At 41.0% G+C, this 13,470-nt stretch overlaps 1 protein-coding gene across 1 annotated transcript in view; it reads right to left on the bottom strand.

The window, feature by feature from the left end:
* Nucleotides 1–13,470, bottom strand: part of LOC121868942 (SET and MYND domain-containing protein 4-like) — a 147,517-nt gene that overhangs the window by 51,963 nt on the left and 82,084 nt on the right. Inside the window, exon 4 of the mRNA XM_042369974.1 lies at nt 6,652–6,795. Within this exon, the coding sequence (XP_042225908.1) occupies nt 6,652–6,795 (144 nt within the window). The remainder of the gene's footprint in view (nt 1–6,651; nt 6,796–13,470) is intronic.

The raw sequence follows: 13,470 nt of genomic DNA on the forward strand, positions 1-13,470 counted from the left end.
TGACAGGAGGCAGAGGCTCAGGACAGGAGACAGAGGATCATGAGCGGAGAAAGAGGATCATGACAGGAGACAGAGGATCATGACAGGAGACAGAGTTTCATGACAGAAGATAGGATCATGTCGGGAGACAAAGGATCATGACAGGAGGCAGATGATCATGACAAGAGGAAACAGAGGGTCATTTCAGGAGCCACAGGATCATGACAGGAAACGGAGGATCATGACAGGAGACAGAGGCTCATGACAGGAGACAGATGATCATGACAGGAGACGGAGGATCATGACAGTCGACAGAGTTTCATGACAGGAGACAGACGATCATGACAAGAGGAAACAGAGGGTCATTTTAGGAGTCACAGGATCATGACAGGAAACGGAGGATCATGACAGGAGACAGAGGCTCATGACAGGGGACAGAGGATCATGACGGGAGACAGCGGATCACGACAGGAGACAGATGATCATTACTGGAGACAGAAGATCAAGACAGGAAACAGAGTTTCATGACAGAAGATAGGATCATGTCGGGAGACAAAGGATCATGACAGGAGGCAGATGATCATGACAAGAGGAAACAGAGGGTCATTTCAGGAGTCAGAGGATCATGACAGGAAACGGAGGATCATGACAGGAGACAGAGGCTCATGACAGGAGACAGACGATCATGACAAGAGGAAACAGAGAGTCATTTTAGGAGTCACAGGATCATGACAGGAAACGGAGGATCATGACAGGAGACAGAGGCTCATGACAGGAGACAGATGATCATGAGCGGAGAAAGAGCATCATGACAGGAGACAATGGATCATGACGGGATACAGAGGTTCATGACAGAAGATATAATCATGTCGGGAGACAAAGGATCATGACAGGAGACAGAGGATCAGGACAGGAGACAGAGGATCATAACAGAAAACAGGATCATAACAGCAGACAGAGGATCACGACAGGAGACAGAGGGTCGTGACAGGAGACAGCATCATAACAGGAGATGGAGGATCATAATAGGAGACACAGGAGCATGACAGGAGACGGAGGATCATGACGGGAGACAGAGGATCATGACAGGAGACAGAGGCTTATGACAGGAGACAGAGGATCATAATAATAGACAAGAGATCATGACAGGAGACAGAGGAACATGACAGGAGCCGGAGGATCATAATAATACACAGGGGATCATGACAGGAGACAGAGGATCGTGACAGAAGACAGAGGATCATGACAGAAGACATAGAATCATGAAAAAAGATAGAGGCTCATGACAGGAGACAAAGCATCGTGACTGGAGACAGATGACGATGCCAGGAGACAGAAGTTCATGACAAGAGATAGATCATCATGCAGAACACAGAGGATCATGACAGGAGACAGAGGATCATGAAAGAAGACATAGAATGATGACAGAAGATAGAGGCTTATGACAGGAGACAGAGGATCATAATAATAGAAGGGAGCATAACAGGAGTCAGAGGATCATGACAGGAGAAAGATGATCATGAGCGGAGACAGAGGATCATGACAGGAGAGAGAGTTTCATGACAGGAGACAGAGGATCATAATAATAGAAGGGAGCATAACAGGAGACAGAGGCTCATGACAAGTGATAGATGATCATGATAGGAGACAGAGGATCATGACAGAAGACAGGGGACCATGACAGGAGACAGAGTTTCATGACAGGAGACAGAGGATCGTGAAGGGAGACAGAGGATCATGACAGGAGACAGAGGATCATAACAAGAGAGAGAGGACCATGACTAAAGACAATAGATCATGACAGGAGACAGAGTTTCATGACAGGAGACAGAGGATCATGACAGGAGACAGAGGATCATGACTGGAGAGAGATGATGATGCCAGGAGACAGAGGATCATAACAAGAGACAGATGACCATGACTATAGACAAAAGTTCATGACAGGAGACAGAGTTTCATGACAGGAGACAGAGGATCATGACGGGAGACAGCGGATCACGACAGGAGACACCATGATAACAGGAGATAGAGGATCATGATCATGACAGGAGACAGCGGATCACGACAGGAGACACCATGATAACAGGAGATAGAGGATCATGATAGGAGACAGAGGATCATGACAGGAGACAGAGGATCATGACAGGAGACAGAGTTTCATGACAGACGATAGGATCATGTCGGGAGACAAAGGATCATGATAGGAGACAGATGATCATAATAGGAGACAGATGATCATTACTGGAGACAGAAGATCAAGACAGGAAACAGATTTTCATGACAGAAGATAGGATCATGTCGGGAGACAAAGGATCATGACAGGAGGCAGATGATCATGACAAGAGGAAACAGAAGGTCATTTCAGAAGTCACAGGATCATGACAGGAAACGGAGGATCATGACAGGAGACAGAGGATTATGACAGGAGACAGATGATCATGACGGGAGACAGAGGCTCATGACAAGTGACAGAGGATCATGATTGGAGACAGAGGATCATGACAGAAGACAGAGGATCATAACAAGAGACAGATGACCATGACTAAAGACAAAAGTTCATGACAGGAGACAGAGTTTCATGACAGGAGACAGAGGATCATGACGGGAGACAGCGGATCACGACAGGAGACACCATGATAACAGGAGATAGAGGATCATGATAGGAGACAGAGGATCATGACAGGAGACAGAGGATCATGATAGGAGACAGAGGATCATGACAGAAGATAGGATCATATCGGGAGACAAAGGATCATGACAGGAGACAGATGATCATGATAAAAGACAGAGGATCATGACAGAAGATAGGATCATATCGGGAGACAAAGGATCATGACAGGAGACAGATGATCATGACAGGAGACAGTGGATCATGACAGAAGATAGGATCACATCGGGAGACAGAGGCTCATGACAGGAGACAGATGATCATGAGCGGAGACAGAGGATCATGACAGGTGACAGAGGATCATGACAGGAGATAGAGTTTCATGACAGAAGATAGGATCATGTCGGGAGACAAAGGATCGTGACAGGAGAGAGATAATCATGAGAGGAGACAGATGATCATGACAGGAGACAGAGTATCATGACCGGAGACAGAGAATCATGCCAGGAGACAGATGGTCCTAACAGAAGAATGAGGATCCTGACAGGAGACAGGTTCATGACCGGAGACAGAGGGTCATGACAGGAGACAGAGGATCATAACAGCAGACAGAGGATCACGACAGGAGACAGATGGTTGTGACAGGAGACAGCATCATAACAGGAGATAGAGGATCATGATAGAAGACAGAGGAGCATGACAGGAGACAGAGGATCATGTCAGGAGGCGTAGGATCATGACGGGAGACAGAAGATCATGACAGGAGACAGAGGCTTATGACAGGAGACAGAGGATCATAATAATAGACAGCGGATCATAACAGCAGACACAAGATCATGACAGGAGACAGCATCGTAACTGGAGACAGATGATGATGCCAGGAGACAGAAGTTCATGACAGGAGATAGCTCTTCATGACAGAAGACACAGGATCATGACAGGAGATAGAGGATCATGAGGGAAGATATAGAATCATGACAGAAGATAGAGGCTTATGACAGGAGACAGAGGGTTATGCCAGGAGACAGAGGATCTTAATAATAGACAGGGGATCATAACAGGAGTCAGAGGATCATGACAGGAGAAAGATGATCATGATAGGAGACAGAGGATCATGATAGGAGACAGAGGCTTATGACAGGAGACAGAGGATCATATTAATAGACAGGGGATTATCACAGGAGACAGAGGATCATGACAGGAGACAGAGGATCATATTAATAGACAGGGGATCATGACAGGAGACAGAGGATCATATTAATAGACAGGGGATCATGACAGGAGACAGAGGATCATGACAGGAGACAGAGGATCATGACAGAAGACATAGAATCATGAAAGAAGATAGAGGCTCATGACAGGAGACAGAGCATCGTGACTGGAGACAGATGATGATGCCAGGAGACAAAGGTTCATGACAGGAGATAGATCATCATGACAGAAGACGGGGATCATGACAGGAGACCGAGGATCATAATATTAGACAGGAAAACATGATAGGAGACAGGATCATGCCAGGAGACAAAGGATCATGACAGAAGACAGAGGCTCATGTCATGACAGGAGATATATGATCGTGACAGGAGATAATACCCAGCTGACTTGCCCTGGATCACACCTCGTATCAAAAGAGTTATGCAACAGAGAGACAGCGCCTTTCATCTCAATGACCACAACCGATACTGGTCTCTTTGCAACCAAGTCATCTGTGAAATACGCACTGCAAAGAAGTCTCACTACCCAACCAAGTTGCAACACCTGAAGCAGACCAATATCAATCAGTGGTATGGTAAGCTTAAAGAACTCTGTGGACTAAACAACAAGACACATCCCCTCCCCTTCCTTAGCCATCTCACTAAAGATAATGCAGGCGAACAATCAAACTACCATTTCGAAACTATATGTCAGACGCTCCCCCTGCTTGACACAACCAGTCTCCATATTTACCTACCAGCCCCCTTACACACTGACTTAGTAGAAGAATTTGAAGTACCAAACGTCTGGACAAGCTGAAGTTAAAGCTCTCCACCACCCCCAATGATTTACCAATGAAACTCTACAGGGCGTTCTCCCCGAAACTAGTTAAACCCCTCTGCTCCATCAGTGCTTCCCTCAGCCAATCAAGATGCCCAGCTGACTGAAGGACCTCATGCGTGTCACCAGTGCCCAAGTCAACAAGCCCATAATCCATTGCCATTACCCAAATATCCAGCTTCATCTGCGAAAGTTTCGTGTTTGACTGGGCTTATGCTGATATTGCAGGCGCCATAGCTCCTCAGCAATATGGCAATATGAAAATTTCCTCCACCACTCATTGTCTTATCAGCTTTCTCGACTACATATACCACCATCTGGAAAAACGAAAGACGTCTGTGGCTGTCGCCTTCACTGACTTCACCAAAGCATTTGACTTTGTCGTCTACAAATTATTCAACAAAGCTATGGACCTCAGGTTTCGAAGTCATACCATGGCTTACAGACTTTCTTAGTGACCGACGCCAAGCCTTACGCTTCCGAGGGGCTGTCTCCACTTTTCACTCACTCACCATTGGCGTTCCCCAAGGCACCAAAATTGGACCGCTCTGCTTATCAATGATGCCCAAAGAGAAACCACTACTGGCTGGAATTATGTCGACAACTCTGCCATTGGGATCAGTGTCAATATTTCGGCTCCCGACTACAACGCCCTCCAGAATTTATTGAACAGTCTCCAAAATTGGGCCACCAACAACCACGTTACCATCAACCATACCAAGACCATGGTTATGCACATAACCTTTCCTTTGATCTTGTCCCAACTTCCTCCATTACTTCAGGCCCCAACACATTCCAGGTTGTGGAACTCCACTAAGCTCCTCGGCGTCACTATAGATAACGAACTAAATTTGAAAACATACGTCAGTACAGTTGTCAAATCCTCCAGTTTTCATTTCCACCTCCTCCGACAATTCAAATCCTTCGGAGTTCCTGCGCCCGAGCTCCTCAGTGTTTACTCAACATTCATACTTCCCATTTCACCAATGCCTCCCTTGCCTGGTCTTCCTCCCTAAATGCCACACTAGGTAAACACCTAGAAAAAGTGCAAAAGAGGCCATGCAAAATTATTCTCTCCCCTTACTACTCCACATATCAAAAAACGCTCAACACACTGACTCTCTCGGCTCTCTCTGACTATCACCGCGACCTCATATGCAAGTTTGGTGAGAAAATTCTGCACCATCCTCGACACCGGCTCCTGCTTTACAACCAGTGGTTAGGCGCATGTTGTGTCATATTGTATTCCTCCACTTCCAAATCTCCGAAACTAAGACAAGTACCAATATCCACAAACTTATCAGCCTGTTAACTGTTTGCACATCATCTGAAAGTAAACAGACTGGGAAAATAAACTGCCTCCCGCCCTCTGTTAAAACAAGAAAAGTAAAATCAGGTCTTAATTTGGATTGTAAAGTTTGCCCTGTTTTAAGGGCGATCGGATATCCGGCTATGACCTCTGAATGCTGAGTAAGGTGGTTTAACAATAAATGGTGTGTTCTAAATGAGCGATCCTAGTGAATTACAGTCGTCAGTTGTTTATTTATTTAAGTGCAATCGCAGTAATGTGACTGACGTATACGGTGGTCAAACTAAAAGACAACTGGGGGCTAGAATTGCCGAACACCAGGGTGCTCGTTCACAGAGAAAAGTTATATAAACAGAGATAGAGAAAAACAAAGGGTGAAAGAGACACAGCAATGGGAGATAGGAAGAAAAACACTTAGCGAAAGACAAAGAAAACATAGAAAGAGAGAAGCAAGAAAACTGTGAGAGGTAAAGGCAGACTGAGAGATATAAACAAAGAGAGAGTTACCGAAACAAGTGATGTGGAGAGATAGAAACAAAAGTAATGAGAAAGAGACAATGGGAGACAGACAAATATAAACAACGATGTACAGACAGAGAAAGTGATAATGACAAATAAATCAGAAAGAGAGACAGCGATAAAGTGAAATAAATGAGACAATGAAAGACATAAAAGAAGAGGCAACGATAATTAAAGAGAGAGAGAGAGACCATGTAGTAACCTGAACCAGTAGCGAGATAAGAGCTTCCGTTGTCGCTCGTGACGGGGATGGTGGGTGAAGATGGGGCCATAATTTTCGGCCACCAGGTCGCCAGGTTGTAGCGGTCTTAGACTGACAATCACCATCTTGTCTCCTTTGAAGTACCTGCAAAATAGCCAAAATACCACATATTAAATCACACTACTAATACTACTAATACTTATAATTTGCTGTCATTTGAACAGAGTATGACTCAGACTGGGTGCCACTGTGCAGGACACTGCTGCCCATGCCATCGTGGAGATGCCTCACAATAGCGATGAATTTTGTTGGGTATTCAAAACTGCTGATGGTCCGCCAGAGGGCTTCCCTGTTGACCGAGTTGAAGGCCTTAGTAAGGATGATAAAGGCCATGTACAGCTCCATTCAGAAATTCGATATACACTGGCGGCGGAGGGTGCATAACCTGTTGCACCCTTCCTGGACGGCAGCTCACTACACTTGGGAGCCAACAGACGAGAGGAAAAGCCAATCAACTCCAGAATCACGTACACGCCCAGTGGGAACTGTGCAGGCGTAGGCCAGAGTTTATTCGTGACCGTGTGTCTTCCATGTCAGATACTGTAGGTTGCCTCTCTAATCATTCACACCTTTCAGCATTCTCACTCCATGTGTTGTTTAATGGTAGACCCTGCTGCCATTTGGCATCACAAAAATCTGACTTTCTGTCTCATTTACACACAATTGCAGGGTTTCAATTGTTTCTCTTACTTTGACAACACAACATACCTCTGTACATATATTTTTTCTCTCTATTGATCTTTCCTTTTCTTTTCATTTTGCCTTTATTTGTGGTTCTTTATTATTATTATTATTATTATTATTATTATTATTATTATTATTATTATTATTATTATTATTATTATTATTATTATTATTATATCTTCGCCCACAGGCCCTGATTTGGGTCGTTGACCTGAGCCCGGGTGGGCTGGTCCCCTCAAAAAAAAATGAGAAGGGGGAGGCTGGACGAGGTATTAGATGATAATGTGGAAAATATAATTCATTTGTCCTTCTAAAGTGTGAGTGTTTTATTACAGCTAAATAGATATTGGTAACCAATAATTTGCAGACTATAATTTATACAAACACAATATGCAGAGGATTAAAATATATCCGTATAATCTATTCGTGTTATTGTGAGTTGCATGGCGGACACCAACCCAAACTAACATTCTTGTTTATATCTTTCCTGCTGAAAGGGATTATTAGCGGGTGATGATGATTATGATATAATAAATTTAAAAGGTTCATTTATTAAAATGTATCCCCCATTATTTGTATTCAATATATATGATACCAATAAATTACTAATATCAGAGGAAAGTAGTAAAGGCAACTACCCTTTGACTCTTCAGACACACAAATAGATACTCGATAGAAACAGACAGATAGATACTATAATTTAATGACCACAGCTTACATTTTTGACGTTTGATACACAAATACGTTATAACACAAATACCTACACAATAGGCCTGTTCCAGCGCCATCTCGATCGCCAACGAGTAACCTGACACTCTGAAACTAGTGAACGAATTTAGCTGAAACTCGTTTATAAAGTGTTTGTCTTTATATAGAGATCGTGCGCCACCATCCTCGGGTTACCTTCTTCATACACATTACACCTTACAGATTTTGTCTGAGAAACTGATATACGAACATTTTCCCTAGCTATAACCGCATCCATGTTTTCATTTCTTATCGAGTCTCTTGTATTATCCGTCTGGTCCATTAGTGTTGGTTATAACAGTGATCACAAACGATAGTAGGTCGTCAGTGAGGACTGCTCTTTTAGATTACATGTGAAAGAAAAATTTATGTTGCTTAAGTTTAACTAAGTATGATATCGAAGGGTAACCTAACTCAGTAAAACACACCTGGTACGGCGTCATTTTCCTCACGCCTATTAGTTAATATCAAGGTGCAGCTAGATGGAGCTTCGCTGACTCCTCGCTCCCTCATCTTACCTCTCACCCCTCACAAGCTGAAACTTTGTGATTCCACATACTCCATCTCAGTATCCCACATTGAAAATAATATTACTTATAACTTCAGCTAAAGACACCAATGGATTGATACAAAATATATAAACAGTACCAGAGAAGGAAAGTTTAAAAGAAAGAAACAATGCATTTAACTTTTAGACTTTGTATTTAAATAAGAAGTGCAGCTGAAAATAGGTTAATTATAACTGTACGCACAGTTGTCCATAGGAGTTTCTTTCCTCCCTTGTCTGCGACATTTAATGTTTCCATAACAGAGAGGTCACAGTTAGATGTATATATACAGATAAATAGATAAATAAAGAGAGAGAGAGAGTTATATGGAAAAATAGAATGTAATGAATACATTGAAGACTACTGATATATGAGCTCTGTTCAGCTACTTCTTATAGTGTTCATGCGATACCGATTAACACATTGTATTCTAATATTGGAATGGATACTCCTTTCACTATGGTTTCCGTCTTCTTGTAAGCAAGATATCAATGCATATTTATGATCCATCAGCATTAGCGTTGGCCGATATTCATATTAATAGCCTTCCCATCTTTTTGGGATGGGTCTTCGTTCAAATCAAACTATTCCGTTTTCGGTCTCCACTGTGTGTTGGTGGGAGGTTCGGCATAATGACCTGTCGTCCAGGAACGGTGCAACAGGCTATGTGCCCTCCCACAGCGGGTGTATAATGAACTTCTGAGCGCAATTGTACAAGTCACAACGCTGTTCTCTGCACTTTTTCTGTATCCGGCGGGCAGCAAAGATCATTTTAGAGGTGCCACGTGATGGTCTATAGCCACATTGAGATTCTGGGAGGAAGTTTTCCGCCTCAGGAAAAATTCTGTTTATGGGGACTCGGGCGTTAATCTTGCCAGCTACAGACAGCAGTGAGATCCTGCGATAGTTGCCACAGTCCGACTGGTCTCCCTTGTTCTTTTAAATATTGACGATGGAGGTGTCTTTAAGAGCTTGGGGGGATTTCCTCTTTTCCCATATAGCCTCCAGGAGAGAACCTCCTGCTTTATACACCTCGGCTGGGATTCCATAAGGTTGCTTATCTGAGAGACTTTCTGCCGCATTTGCACAAAATGCATAGTATCACTTGTTTCTCTTGCTTTAACAACGCAACATATAGAGTATATATCATTTCTCACTCTTGATCTGGTTTATTTTTATTTATATATTTATTTATTATTATTATCATTATTACTATTTTTTTATTCATATTATTATTATTATTATTATTATTATTATTATTATTATTATTATTATTATTATTACTATTATTATTAGTAGTAGTGTTTTCTAATTATTTAATTATTTTTTATTCATATTTTTTTCCTATTTGCCGCCCCCATGACCCGTGTCCGGGTGGGCTAATCTCCATTAAAAAACAAAAACAAAAAACATGTCAAGGTCGACATAAAAGGCCTCTTTGATATCATCCTCTGCATCCAGTGTTGGGGTATATGTAATGATGAAGAAGGCATGCCATGAGTTATTCAGTGGAACTTCGTGAGTCATGAGGTGCACATTGACCCCAATAGGCATTCCAGTTAGCCTATGTAGGATGGATTGGCGAATGGCAAAGCCAACTCCAAAAATGCGGTTTCTTTCTGCAGCAAGATTGCCATTCCAGAAGAAGGTATAGCCGGTTCTGTGAGTCGACCCTCGTCTGGGAGCCGGTATTCACTAATGGCTACTACTGTATGTCGATGTTATACTAAGCCAGCTCTTTGTCACAGTAATGTGCGCCTGTATCAAGAAGGGACCAGACAATCCATGCAACGACCATAATAGGATATATAATTTATTTCGGCTTTGAACTGTGATTATGTTTTCGACCACGTTAGGAAGACCTTACTGGGTGTCACCATATACTGAACTATGAGTCAGTATATACTGAATTATGTCGTACTATATACCGAATTATGTGTCACTATATACTGAATTATGAGGTACTATATACAGAATTAGGTGTCAGTTATATTGAATTATGTGGTACTACATACTGAATTATGCCTCAGTATATATTGAATTATGTGGTACTATATACTGAATTATGAGGTACTATATACTGAATTATGTATCAGCATATACTGAATTATGTGTCACTATATACTGAATGATGTTTCAGTTTATACGAAATTATGTGGTAGTACATACTGATTTATGTGTCGGTATATACTGAATTAGGTGGTATTAGAAACTAAATTATGTGTTAGTAAACACTGAATTATGTGGAAGTGTATTCCGAATTATGTGTCAGTATATACTGAATTATGTGCCATCATGTAAATAACAATGTATCGTTATATATTAAACAATGTGGTAATATATACTGAATTATGAGTCAGTAAATACTGATATATGTAGTAATATATATATGGAAATATGTCATTATATACTGAATTATGTGCCAGTATATACTGAATTATGTGTCAAAATATACTGAATTTTGTGGTACAATATACTGAATTATGTGTCAGTATATACTGAATTATATGTCAGTATATACTGAATTATTTGTCAGTATACTGTCACGTCCCTCCGCCTGGGTCAAAGCTATCTGGGGGTCAGTAACATCACCACCTTGCCGCCCGGGTCAACGCCATCTGGGGGTCAACACTACCTGGCCGCATCATGACGTTGGAGCAAGCGTCAGAAGCCCCAACAACAACTCTGCCACGTCTCCGTAGCCTCTACCACAACACTCTAGACTCTCTAGAGTCTAGCCTCTCCCGTGAACCACCAAGGTGACGAGGGCCCTGAAAGGCAGTTCACTCTCATCTTCTGTACTGGATCAGTGACTCGCCCTAAGGACCTCTACCTAACCCGGGTTCCTTAATCATACGTCGTACCATAACAGAGAGAAGTAGATGGCTTAGTTTTCTCTGGCTCCTCTTTGCCCCTGTTCCTCATGTTTTAGTTTGTATCTAGTTAGGATATATATATATATATATATATATATATATATATATATATATATATATATATATATATATATATATATATAACACCTCAACCCGCCAAGATTCGAACCCACGTCCCACGAGCCCATGACTGTGACCGGGGAACGCCAACCGCTGGACCACCAGGATACTAAAAGCAGTCCTAGACTCTGTTATATTTCACACAAATCCTGTTCAACGAGCTTATGGCGCCGTAAACCTCTAATGGGGACTACCCTTATCATTTAGGTGGTCAGAGTAACGTTTTACCAAATCCGGCTTCGAAACACGAGGATCCATATATATTTCATTAGCCCAATAAACACGTGGACTTCTACATACAATCAACACCTGAACCCGCCAGGATTCGAACCCACGACCCACGAGCCCATGACTGTGTCCTGGGAACGCTAACCGCTGGACCACCAGGATACTAAAAGCAGAGGTTCACGGCGCCATAAGAAGTCTTTCTGTGACACAAGATGGTTTAAATACTACTAAGCTTGTGTCACAGAAAGACTTCTGGTTGAAGCTAGTTTGATTAAGGAATTAAAATCAATAAACCTTAGTGATGGTCAGTTCAAAACTGATAATATGTTACATAAATTTATTTGTCAGTGGCCCAAGGTTAAAAATGCTTTGAAAACCTTTGATCTAGATGTATGATAGTTATTTAGTGGGTCCCTTATTTTTGACCTGACCTGACTAGTTACGTCACCCCCCTTCTCTTAAGCTCCTCTACGTGTGTGTTGGTGTGGGGATTAGTGGATGATATCATTATGACCTGACCTCATCTTTTTAAGGTCACCCTGTATATTTAAGCCTCTCTCTGTCCATGTAATCCAGTTGCCTCTGAAGATGTCTTGAATAAAGACGAAAGCTAAGGTGCTCCGTTGTTTCCCTTTTCCCGTGTGATTTTATCAAGATTTATCTTATCCACGTTTTCATTGTGGATCTACATGAAATATATATATATATATATATATATATATATATATATATATATATATATATATATATATATATATATATATATATATATATATATATATATATATATATATATATTTAATAATGTGGTAGTATATATTGAATTATGTGTCAGTATATACTGAATTGTGTCAGTATATAATGAAATATGTGTCATTATATACTGAATTGTGTGGTCCTATATACTAAATTATGTATCAGTATATACTGAATCATGTGTCAGTATAGACTGAATTATGTGGTTATATATACAGAATTTTTTGTCAGTATATATTATAATATGTGTCATTATATACTGAATTAAGGGTCAGTATATACTGAATTATGTATCAGTATATACCGAATTATGTGTCAGTATACACTAAATTATGTGTCATTCTATACTGAATTATGTCAGTATATACTGAATTGTGTGTCAGCATATAAGGGAATTATGTGTCATTATATATTGAATTATGTGTCATTATATACTGAATTTTGTGTCAGAATATACTAAATTATGTGTCAGAATATACTGAATTATGTGTCGGCATATACTAAATTGTATGGTACTATATACTGAATTTTATGTCAGTATATACTAAATTACGTGAAACTGCATACTGAATTATGTAACAGTATATACTGATTTATGTTGCGGTTTATACTGAATTATGTGTCATTATGTACTGAATTATGTGGTATTCTATTCTGTATTATGTGTCATTATATACTAACATATGTTTCATTATATACTGAATTACGTGTCATTATATACTGAATTGTGTGATACTATATACTAAATTATGTGTCAGTATATACTGACATATGTGTCATTATAAAGTGAATAGTGTGGT

This window comes from Homarus americanus, unplaced genomic scaffold (assembly GCF_018991925.1).
Source record: "Homarus americanus isolate GMGI-L3 unplaced genomic scaffold, GMGI_Hamer_2.0 scaffold24694, whole genome shotgun sequence".
NCBI lineage: Eukaryota > Metazoa > Arthropoda > Malacostraca > Decapoda > Nephropidae > Homarus > Homarus americanus.